This window comes from Dendropsophus ebraccatus, chromosome 1, assembly GCF_027789765.1.
Source record: "Dendropsophus ebraccatus isolate aDenEbr1 chromosome 1, aDenEbr1.pat, whole genome shotgun sequence".
Taxonomy (NCBI): Eukaryota; Metazoa; Chordata; class Amphibia; order Anura; family Hylidae; genus Dendropsophus; species Dendropsophus ebraccatus.
Genome location: NC_091454.1, coordinates 181,339,205 through 181,351,979, shown reverse-complemented (window position 1 = coordinate 181,351,979; position 12,775 = coordinate 181,339,205). Strand labels below are relative to the sequence as shown.

General features: G+C 43.3%; 1 protein-coding gene across 2 annotated transcripts in view; it reads left to right on the top strand.

Annotated features, from left to right (window-relative positions):
* CHSY1 (chondroitin sulfate synthase 1) overlaps positions 1-12,775 on the top strand; it is a 30,390-nt gene that overhangs the window by 4,428 nt on the left and 13,187 nt on the right. For both annotated transcript variants that reach the window (XM_069985361.1, XM_069985370.1), the window contains exon 2: positions 1,166-1,661. In XM_069985361.1, the coding sequence (XP_069841462.1) occupies positions 1,166-1,661 (496 nt within the window). The remainder of the gene's footprint in view (positions 1-1,165; positions 1,662-12,775) is intronic.

Here is a 12,775-nt window from a genome sequence, read left to right as displayed (position 1 = left end):
TGGTTGTATCCTGGATGTAGGCGACCTATGTAGTGTATAACATATGCGAGTGGCCTGGATATAGATGGTGGCACATTTTGATGCCAGCTATTTGTACATTATAACAAATGTAATTACTTTGGCTCCGTTACCGGCTTATCTCTGGCTGACTAAACAAGCATTGAAAGCTATCGGGTCAGGTGTATTTAGTTGCATCATAACCTGACCGCTAAATTGGTGTCGCTGACAAATGTTTTCCCGCAAGAACAATGCTTCTGCCTGCCTGACTCTTACACAACGGGATAATCAGCATAAGTATCGCCACGTGGATGGCATGGGGACAACTGGTAATCTTTGTTACTGTCTGTGACAATAGCCTTTTTCTTGTTTCGTTCTTTGGCTTGGTGCAGAAATTCCTTATTCTTTCAGTCATTGGACGCCGTGAAAGCTGCAATGATCGTAGTGTTGAATCCACAGCGTTTGGTGCTGGGAAACTCGGTGGTTTCACGCCAGAAAGTTTGTAGTGTGCAATGCAGTGTAAACGCTATGTGTGAATATACCCTTATAGCAAAACAGAGTTAAGTGGCCTTAGTCACTATGTAAATGTTCCTTCCTAGCAACTAGTGATATCGGTGTAGAAGTGATCAACCCTTATGCCCAATAAAAGCGTGCTTCTGTTACCAATTCTACTTTTGCAAGCCTTTCATGTTGCTAGATTCCACCCCTTCCCCCCATAAGAACAGAGGACCTTATAACTCGGGCTCCAGGCTAGTATGGGTGTCCTTTAGTCAGAGCAATTGGTGAAAATGACTGTAGTGTGCCGGGCTGTAACTACAGTGACCTCAGGTTACAGCTCCCCTTCTGTTCTCCTTACCTCATCAGACGCTGACTAAGTGCAGAAAACTTCACAAGTATCTTCTTACAGCGATTAAGACCGCAGGTAGTCCAGTAATGGTGGTAGTAAATCTAGGCCTGCACATTTTAACAAGATGGTGTAGAACAGTTTATAGAGTCAGAGGCAGGACTTGTAGTAGAGGTAACTTTAACTCTGAGATGCTGTGGTAGTGCCCTCTGCCATGTGAGTTTGTGATGTTCATCGGTCATCTTTGCATGTGAACATAACACTGCCTAAGTGATCAGACCATATTAGTAAAATTGAATTAATCTATGTATTTTGCTCTTGCAGAACATGGTCCCAGTCAATCCCTGGGAAGGTGGAGTTTTTCTCAAGTGAGGGCTCAGACACATCCATACCAATTCCTATTGTGGCTCTGCATAATGTGGACGACTCTTACCCTCCCCAAAAGAAGTCCTTTATGATGCTGAAGTATATGCACGATCATTACCTGGATCAGTACGAGTGGTTCATGAGAGCGGATGATGACGTCTACATCAAAGGGGAACGCCTGGAGAGCTTCCTGCGTAGCCTCAACAGCAGCGAACCTTTGTTCTTGGGGCAGACCGGTCTTGGCACAACAGAGGAGATGGGAAAACTAGCATTGGAACCTGGCGAAAATTTTTGCATGGGCGGTCCTGGCGTGATCATGAGCAGAGAAGTCCTACGCAGGATGGTGCCACACATTGGAGAATGTCTACGAGAAATGTACACAACTCATGAAGATGTGGAGATTGGTAGATGTGTGCGAAGGTTTGCAGGGGTGCAGTGCGTCTGGTCTTATGAGGTTAGTAATGTATATGTCTGATTATTAAGCACACATAATGCTGATAGTGCTCATGGCAATTGGTTTACATCACAGTTTTTCTATATCCGACTATATAGGACACGTGTCCTCTTACCCTCCCTACAATAGTTATGGATTCTGCACTTTTACCAGCAGTCTCAATACAGAATAAATAGGGCTATTTATTCCACTGTCTGCTAATCAGTGAAAGTGCCACGAGATACTGAGTGCTGGGCCAAATTACACTTGGTCTTGTTAGGGGGTCACCTATCTGTACTTAGATACTGATATCTTGTGACAGTGTTTCCAGTCCAGTGTGCAGGAAATGAATAAGATATGAAGATGGATCATCCTTTCCACTGAGAACGAACAAATCCTCTCATAAGGATAAAGGACTTTCTGCCATAGACGGCTGATTAGAGAGAGCTGCTCAGTCTCCCAAGTCCAGGGCAATGATCGCTAGTTACATTTTTCTTATACATATTTCTGTGCGCAGAGTTTAGCTGCGCTTGCCCTCTGCCTGTGAGAATCATTGTGAATAGTACATTGACCTAGTGCTGTTTTTTGCATGCACATCGGAGCTGTAGAATTGTATTTGGAGTTGTAACAGATTACAATATAATAGGCATACTTCCACATTGTACACATTTCATTGTGCGTTTGTTAAAGATGCCGATCTGGGGGGAAAAAAATCTTTCCAGATAACCGATTTAAATCAGTTACTTGGCTATCTCTTTAAGTCCCATAGAGTGAATAGAGCAGCAGCATGTGTCACCATCTGCTGCTTCATTTATGTGGGTGGACATAGGACCCTTGACCCCATGTAAATGGCGTTGCAGTCGAGCATTCTGCTCTTTCACTCACTATGGGATTGTTGAAGATGGAGTACAGCACTTGGCTATCTTTTGACAATCTGACTTCTCACCAATCCTCTGGGTAAGGGATAAGTGTATAGCCTGGGAAAAGTCCAGTAAAGCAGCTGGGGATTACCTTGTAAAAGTAGGAAGTCCTCTTGAGTTTATCCCCAGGGAAGTCGTAGTTTGCTGTACGTTTCCCCTGATGCTTGTGGTATTACATGGCAGCTGGTCACAGATGATGACAATCTGCTCAGTAAGGGTTTTTTACTTGTCATATGTCAAAGGGGTGTCCTTAAATGCAGTGAACCAACATAGGACCTCAGATGGCGCTGTGGATGATATAGTTTTCTAGTCTCCCATCTGTCTGTTTCCTTTTTATGAGAGTGCTGAACCCCTGTTATATTGGCAAATAGAAGAGAACTTTTGGTGGCCCCTATACTCTTGTCCTCGGAGGAAATCCTTTTCTGATCACATCTGGATTCTACATTATTTCATCCACCCCACTTGGAAATGTAAACTTAGCTAATCCCCAAAGAGCACTCATCCCTTCTGATGTTTTCTGGGGCCTCCCGTGTGTGTTCTGTCAAATCGCGCCTGGAACGCTTGAATGATCAGAATACAGACTATGGTTGTGTGGTTTTTCTTTTTTTTTCAGCTGGTAACAGTGTCCAGATTCAGGTTGGTGCATTTTATGAAGAGCTATTTAGCATCCAGTGAATGGTCATTACTATGGCCGCTTTCTCCCTTGCAATTTTTTGCTCCGTTGCTCTTCCTCATTAACTCTTCTGGTGCTGGATTCCTTTGCGTGCGATTGTGTATCTCGTGCCGGGTGACATGCTCACCTAGCATCGAATGGGATAATCGGCACACTGGATTATACGTCACTCGGATCAGGTCAGCAAATGCTAATCTGTTTCGCCCTGCGGGGAATGTTGTCTGAAGTTTCCAGGGGACTGGACATCTATTTAATGAGAACTTTGCAGGGTTAGCGTGGTGTGACAGTAGTATGACATATGTAAGGTTTACTGATCGCTGTCTTGTGACTCCCTTATATTATGCATTATATGCACACTACTAAATTATGCATGGCAAAAATGACCCTTTGAAGTATTCCTTGTCTGGGTGTTACTAAGGCGTTTTCTACTACTTTGTATATATGACTTGGGATATAAAGGTCAGCTGTGTATTATGACTTTACACCAATGTGTAGAAGTGCTATGTGTGACCGGTCACATAGGAAACTATGACATATTCTCCACTTAGTCTAAAGTGAAGGGGGAAAAAAAAGGCACAGTAACACAATCTTTCCTATGTTTTGCCCGGGTCACTCCCTGCCTGCTTACTGTTGGCTCTCAGCGACCTTCAGGGTCACAAGTTTACTTGGGGAATTAGGGCCAGCTTAGTGCCCGGCTGACATTATCCTGGGAAGCGGCTTGTGTGCGCTCACTTCCTGCACTCTCCTGCTTATCCAGACCCTCAGTGTTGCAGAGGGGATCTGTCTTTTGTCCATCTCCAGCGCCTAGGAAAGCACTTGTCAGGAACGGGAAGATTATAGTCTTGGCTTTCTGGGAGGTTTTTACTGCTGCATTTGTGTTAGTGGTTGGACAAAGGTTTACATAGCACGTCCCAATGGAACAAAACCCTAGTGAAGAGGTATACACCTCCTTAAGGCCCTATTCCACCAACAGATCTGACAACAGATTATCTGCCAAAGATTTGAAGCCAAACCCAGGAGTGGATTTGAAAAGAGGAGAAATCTCAGGCTTTCCTTTATGACCTGATCTGTCTATAGTCTGTTCCTGGGTTTGGCTTCAAATCTTTGGCAGATAATCTGTCGTCAGATCTTTTGGTGGAATAGGGCCTTTAGTCATCTCATGACCAGGACAGGTTTTAGCCACTGGAGGTAAACCATGTAGTTTCCCATTGAGTGACTACAAGGAATTGATACTGAGGGTTACACTGTAAAACCCTGTAAAATAACAATCACTCATTGTGCCCCTTACCTGTCTAGTACACTGAAAGCTGAATAACAATCCATGTGATCCCCGTTACACCCTTTCTGTTTTTCTAGACATGAGACCAACACTTTTGGAACCTTAAAGTGTCACTGTCATAACTTTTAAAATCTAAATCTACAGTAGATGTTATATAAAGAAAGTTTGCAATTTACATTTTTTTTTTAATGAAAAAACACGGCACTTCCTGTGTTTAGACTCTTTGAAAAAAAAAAGTCTAAACCGGAAGTCCTGTGTATCCCAGGTCATCTGAGCTGTCACAGAGAAGGCAGTCATGTAATTGATGGGCACACAGAGCCGTGACTCTGTGTACTGGCCGGGACTTCATGTGTTTTTAGTCTTTTTTTTTTTTTTTCTTCTTTTTTTTTTTTTCTTCAATTGGTAGAAGACTAAAAAGCCACCTTCAGGAGACTAGGCCTGGATTTCTGATGCGTTTCCATTTTTTTTTTTTTTTAAAGCATAACTAAAAAAATGTATATTGCAAACTTGCATTGTGTTTCTTCTATAAAAGTTATAAGGACAGTAAAGCTTTAAGAGTGTGGTCCCACAGGCCGAGTAAACTGTGGATTTCCAATCTGAATTTCTCAGCAAAAGAGAAATTCTGCAGTATTTTCTCAGGGATGTCATTTTAGAAAGCCGAATGTGCAGTGTATAGATTTATAGAACATGGAGACTTCTTGTAGATCTGAATAAACCGTGCCCAGTTTAAATGAACAGGCACAGTACTCGGCTGAGCGCTTCTTTTTATCAATTGGTGGGGTCTTTTAGTGAGAACAAAGTTTGAGGAGCCCTGCATTAGGTATATGAGCAATGCAGAAGGTTATTGTTGGTAAGATCCCATTGTTTTGGTGTCATCTGGTTACTGTTCAGTGGCCTCTTTTACCAAGTGTTGGATAAACTTGTTTCTGGGCTGCCGCACCTGATAAAACAGTGTAGTAACCGAGCTTTGATAGTAGTTGCTTTTGTTGGCAGTCTCTGCTTGGTACATTTATATAAAGAAAAAAAAAAAAAAAAGCTAGCAGTTTTGGGCACGTTGGCACCAAGAGGAGCCCAGCTATATTTTGGTTTTGTACATTCTGGTACTATTAAGGAAACATTTTTGCTTTCTTTGCTGAAGGAGCCATTCACAATCTAGGGCTGAAGAGCCTCATGTGTCAGTGTCTGGGGGATTTGCTGTGGAGGAAAAGTCAGAATGTGAGTTCGGAGCCTCTGAAGAAACAACTTGTTTACTTAACTGGCCTGCCGAGGGTATATCTCTTACAGACTGAGCCTTGTTAGCTTTCTGTAAGTCACAAGGCCTGCTTGTAACCAGCCTTCACCTAGGCTCCACAGTACTGAGCTATAATTGGCACAAGGCGCTCGCTCACCTCTGTATGGACACTGGTGTAGCAGTAAGGTGTTCGTGCAGCAAGGAGAATGGCTGGCACTGAGTAATCTCTATGCCCTGTACGCAAATCACGTACCCCTCTGGCAAGAAAAATGCAGCCATTGTCCTGTGTGGCATGCTACAGCCTAGGGCAAATAATACTAAACTTCTTATCCTGGCACAGGCCACACAAGGTGGTGTTGGACTTTTAGTTCTGTATGTACCTAATAGATGGTTTAAGCTTAGACTAGACATTCGGATACATTTTTGTTCAGATTGTCTAGTCCAAACTTGCACTGGCTTAATATGGACGCATCTGTTATGACTGCATGTCCTATCCTTTCTCTGGTTCTCATAACTGAAACTTTTTGCTCAAATCGATCCCTGTCCCCTTTAGGGGTCACAATCTAAATTATAAATGCACCTAGCTCTGTTTTTGGTTTGCTTGAATCTAATATGCATGGACTCCTTAGTGAGAAGTTTTTGTGACCGTCCCATTCGGCCAAGTAGGGCTGTAGAAACGACCCTGTTCATATAAACAGGATACATTTCCAGTTGCAGAAACAAATCTTCTACATATCCCCAAACTGCAAGAGTAAAACACATGTGTCTCAGATGGTGCGGTATACATTAGTGTAGCCGGAAGGACTCCTTTTTATTACAGTTTAAATAAGCATTAAAGCATTTTATGACTTGATTGGGTTGCTGGGCATTACTAAGGATTGGGGTGCCAGCTAAAGCCCTGTGCAGTACTTATCGCAGCCTATGGCCAGTGTTAACCGTACACTCAGTAAATGACTTCAGCATTGGTCTTCTGGCCTCAGACTTATCCATAGTTAATTAAACTGGCTGGTATACAGAGCTAATCCCTTAGATGGCTGCTCCAGAGGTAGAGGCACACATGCATGCTTCAGCAGAGCCGCGCACTTGTGATTTGCCTTCACGACTCATGTAGCGGTGATGGCAAAATGTTATCTCATAATTGCCTGTTATTAGCAATCACTTCAGAGAGGAGAAATTAATGGGTTTTATAGTCCAAACGGGAGGGGGGAGAGTTGTCGATAACTGAGCTAGTTTGTAATGTCCAAAGGTGAACGTTAATAAAGACCTTGGGTGAGATGCTGTCAAGTCATAGGTGTGCAGTTTTCACCCAGCTTTTCAAAGTTCCTGATGATAGATCAATCTAGTTTAGTGTAGAAAGTTCCAGGTAGCTTTGGTTCATATGCCTATTGCTCTCCTAGTTTTGCTGCAGAAGACTTTGGTACGTCTTAGGTAGAGATGAGCGACCCTGGTTCGAGTCCTTCCGAACCCAAACGTTTGGCATTTGATAAGCGGGGGCTGCTGAACTTGGATAAAGCTCTAAGGTTGTCTGGAAAACATGGATACAGCCAATGACTATATCCATGTTTTCCACATAGCCTTAGGGCTTTATCCAACTTCAGCAGCCACCGCTAATCAAATGCCGATGTTTGGATGGACTCTGACCCAAACTCGGTTCACTCATCTCTAGTCTTAGGGCCATATTACACCAAACCATTATCGGCCGCATTTGGACAATTGCCGGACATTCCCACTGATAATAGTTTGCTGTAGGTCATGTTGAAAGGCAATGATCATTGTCTTTCAACATGTTCTATCAAAACAATAACGTTTGCGATGGACTAAGGAGCGTCTGGGCAGCTCCCCAGGAGCCATTCTTTACATTGTACACAGGCTATTTTCTTTGTGGCCGCCGTGTATACAGAGTGTATAGAAGATGTTGTTTCACACTTTTAATAAATAGTGGCCGGTTTTGTGTGTGAACATGGCCTCAGGATGCATTCACACGTTCTGGGATTATGATACATAGCACATTTCTGTACATGGACCATGATCACAGAACCTGTGAATACCCCCTTAGACTAGAAAATTACCAATTCTCCAGATATATTAATCAGCCTGAGCCACTGTAGTAAATCTTAACTGCATTTGTTGCAGTCCCTCAATCTGCATGATAACATTTGTGTCTATATATGCCTACATTAGTCTCCATTACACTACATTAATAGGGGTTATATTAGTCCACATAAGAGGACAGCCCAAGGATTTGGATTCACAGGAGCAAAGCTCTTTCCTTGACAGACACATGGTTGTGCCGTGGGGGGTGTCTCTACTATTTAATATGGTGTCCATATGTAGATCTAGAGCCTGTGCAGATCGGTCTGGATGTTTGTATACAGAAAGTGAATGCTCCGACTACATTTTTTTTTTTTTTTTTTTTTTTTTTGTTCCAGGAGTAAATAAAAGACCCTTTGGCCCTTTGTCTTAGGGATATTGACTGTAGTCCATGCATAGAAATCAAATACAGTCTTTCTTCAAGATGGCTTTCCTGTGGACCCTAATCCATAGCTTTCCTGTCCATTTGCATCTATTGCAGATTTCCTTGACCTTCTTAACCCTTTGAACTTTTGGTAGACCTGTGGACAGCTGGTCGCCATTCCCTTGTGCTTGATATGCAGCTACTGTACGATGCCAGCAGGAGTTTGCATAACAGGCTGTTTGATGTGGTTGCGCTCGGCCATGGCCGTCTGTAGTTTTATCTTCTGATAACATGATCCGAGTGTCATCTCTTTGATTTTTATTTAGTTGTGAATTGCTTCCCAAGGTTTGACTTGTAAATGATGCATAACCCCGTGGGAAATGTGTTAGAAGCGTGTCTTATGTGAGATGGTGGCACCTGTGGCATGAGGTGCTGTTGGCCACACATCTATTTTTCTCTTTTTATAACTGTTCTGGTTTCAATGGCACCTCACAATCCTAAAGGTGTTTGATGCTATTTGTGGAGAATAATCTGTGCCGGCTATTAATATCCATGTGGTTATAGCTAAAGGATCCTGTTTGTACCTCGCTGAAAGCCTTTCAGGCCTCGGATACATGTGGCAGTGTTTTATGGTCCCATGCGAAACGACGCGGCCGGCAGGCAAATAAGGTCAGGATTAAATCGGGTAGAGAACTTTCTTTCTGGATGTAGATAAGGCAAAGTGTTAGCATCATGTAGGTCCATGTTGACGTGGTCCAAGAGCTTAAGACAACTCCTTTTTATACAAGTGTCGCCATTTAGTTGAATCACTTTAAGCATGTAATGCAGGGTTGCTCAGCCTGTGGCCTTCCAGCATGCACTGACGGCCAAAGCCTGTCTGGACATACTGGACATTGTAGTTTTGCTATAGTAGGTTTTCCCTATGTTGTAAAACCCTGCACAGACAGGCTTTACTACAGAGTAAGAGAAAGATGGGGCTGGCCAGGTTGTCCCAATTTTTAGCATATTTTTTGTGGACCGTGGTGATTATATGGTGATTACATATTGGCAGGAATGTGCACAATGGAGGTTACAGGCACATGGCTGTGAGCGCAGTGTTAGAATGTGCTGTGTGATTTACCACTTGCTGACTCGAGTCTCACACACTGGTGCGGAACAAGGTGAGCTATGAATAACACACTTATTCCCCTCTGTTCTGGAGATCTGCACATCATATTCTTAGAGGCGTTCAGACATGGCATATAGGCAAGTAATAGAACCGACATCTCTCCCATGAGCAAAACTTAGGCCTCTCGACTCGCCCCAGCTGCAGGCATTTGCATCTATGCCACTTTAGATTTTGGGGATGTAAGATACTACCATTTGCGGGGATGAGACACCCAACTCCCTCTTGACCTGTTTGCCTGAGCCATGGAGCCTGAATACACAGAACCGAAGCAGACAGTGCTGTACATTGTGTAGTGGTGATGCTGGGTTTCTGCAACTCTGCTCCCATTTATTTCACTTGGGACTCTGGTGCAGTTTGGCCACTACACAATATATAGAGCCATCTGCTTCCAGCGTTTTAGAAGTATACCAAAGTCATGGCCCTGACTGGCAGGGGTACTGGATGCCTAACCCAGAGGCTTAGCCCAGGGATGGGGAACCTTCGGCCCTCCAGCTGTTGCAAAACTACAATTCCCATCATGCCTGGACAGCCAAAGCTTTAGCTTTGGCTGTCCAGGCATGATGGGAATTGTAGTTTTGCAACAGCTGGAGGGACGAAGGTTCCCCATCCCTGGGCTAAGCCGTCAAAAAAAAAAAAAATAAAAAAAAATCCCAGGACACTCCTTTGTTCTAGGTCTATACAGAGAACTATAGAAAACATTACCCTGATCACTATAAGGATTTGTTACAAAATAAACCCACACAGATTGTTGGACTTGAAAAACCACTTGGTGTGAAAAAGGTTGACATTTAGTTTAAGAATGTGAATGATTTTCAGACCTGGAGGTATCTGTGATATTCTAGTAATTCTGCCAGCTCACATTACATACTATAGGTAAGGTTGTGCCTTGTATCTAGCAGGCCCTGACGTGGAGCACTTAGCGGTTTTATGCAGATTGTTGCTGTGATCTTTGTGCCGTCACTGTAGTTGGCTGTGTACAGGACTTCTCCGTTTTTATTGTATCATTTTATGCCAGTTTTAGTAGATTATGCAATATTTAGTGGTTATGTGACAGCTCGAAGACTCTAGCTGGAGAATAGCACTTTAATCTGAAATGGTTAAAGCCGTCTCTATTAATAAGAGTCATCCCCCCCAGTCTCCTTCAGCTGTAAAAGGATATCACTCAGGATATGGTTTAAGAGAAGGGGGTGAATGAAGCCCTCCCCGTGCGTGCACAAAGCTGACATTGTTCAGACCCACTGCCAGCCCCCTGCCCAGGAGTTAGCTGCAGCGCTCTCCCCATGAGAGGATATTGGATTCTGGTTATCTTGTGATAAGTGATAGGTTACAGAAGCATTTTCTGCACAATGGCCCAGTCACAAAACCCCCAAAACACCTTCCGCTTCTATTTAACTCCTATTAAAAGGCACATTGTCATCTTCAGGGAAGATTTCAAGGATTCTTTATGCAGGAATTTTTCTGTACAGCAATGGGCCTGTATCTCAAGGCACCTCCCAGAGCAGCCGAGTAGGAAGCTTCAGGATTGGCTCTTCCCTCCATTAACCCCTAATCCTTGCAATTCATCTTGCTTTCCTAGGAGCTGGCGTCTTGGTAGTGTCCCTCTGTATGGTTGCTTCCTGTGTGGCACTACAATCTGCATGAAGGCTTTTTCTGGCCTGTTTGGTCTGCAACGGCATGGGTTATTTAAGTTATGATTACAATGTCCGTAGAAAGCTCTGTTGTGTCTGGAGGAAATTGCGTATGATTTTGGGTTACCCGCAATTCTGTGTGTGTGTGTGTGTGTGTGTGTTAGTGTTATACGGGGGCAGCATTGTTAACTACTAAGTGTCACTGTTACATGTCTGTCCTAAGACTGCAGATTTCTTTGATCAGAGGTGACGGCCACTAACTACCATTCAGATGATTGAATTGCAGCCTATCAAAATATTGCAAAGACAAGTGAGCAGAAGAACTCACGGCTGTCACAACTACAATTCCCAGCATGCCTGGACAGCTTTAAGCAGAACAGGTTACGCAGTCAGTCATCAGTGCCTAAAGACCTATGGCTCTTCAGCTTTTTCAAAACTACAATAAGCCTGAATGCTGGTAGAGCATACTGGGAGTTGTAGTTTGCAGTAGTTTCAGAATCTTGATCATTTGCAGACTTTAATAGAGTAATAAAATCTCCATTTCCTTTAGCACATCCCTCACTGCTCCTGAATGGCCACTGGCTCCTTTCCAGCGTGTGCAAAGTGAAATTATTATTATATGGAATGGGTTTACTTAAGCCATGTTTATAGAGAAAGATGGCTTCCTTACACTGGGCTTACTGTCTAATGGACTAGGATAACCAATAATCAATTTTGGACTGCTTTGCAAGTCTTCAGTGACTATTTGTGATGAAACTTATTTTAGAAAAAATATTTCTACAAGATAGGCATGTTGGGATAGTCTATTAGTAGTAAGGACATCAGCGTGCATCACATACTGGGCTAGTGAATGGCAGAATAGAGGGCGTTCTCCATTCACTTGGTATTTAGGTTGTGCTCATACAAAAAACACTTAAATGGCCACAATCAATAGTACAAATGAATATAAGAAACTTTAATGTATCTTACCAGATAAATGCATTTTCTCCACTTATCAGATTCCTGAATTTTCCTGAACTTTACTGATAAACCGCTATTTTAAGATGGATCATTTCTCTGACGCCTATGGAAAGGGCAGGAGAAGGAAGCTGCATAGGGGTGGAGAAATTGCTCAATGGGCTTATAAGTGTTATTTCTGAGCTCGCTACTTGATTCACAGCACTATATCCTTCATACTGTGTGTGGGCAGGCTCTCCTCCTCTGCATGCTCTTTGCACGGCCAGGACATACATCTGTAATACAGAACTGTGCAAAGGGCATATGGGAGACATCATAGCAGCTAGTCTCCAGCTTGGGGACAACTGGAGCCTTCAGGGGGACCAGGGGAAAGAATGCCATATACAAGTTATATAATGGCCAGAAATAGTGCAACTTCTCACATGCACACCTGGCAGTGTCTGAAGGTTAGTTACCACTTGAGTCTTGAGAAATCTTCCTGTGAAATACTTAAGGGACTCCAAAGCCACGTTGCAGATTGTACAAGTGTATTGGGTAAAGTCTATTTGGAAGAAACTCTGTGTTTGTGGTGTGTGTAGAGTACAGGATGTAGCTGAACTCTAGAACCGCAGTGGTGGTGATGGTAGTGCTTTTTCTTCCTGTAGATCTCATATTTTTGTATCATGGTGTTGACTTGTCTGATGAGAAGTGGTTTTCTCACCCTGCCCACCCCTCTCCATACTACAATAGGCAGGGGAAACATGTCAGCTGGGTAACTAGAGCAGATGCCCAGACCCTGTAGCTCATGTTCCTAATATAGTTTTATCTGTGACTGGTTAGCAGAG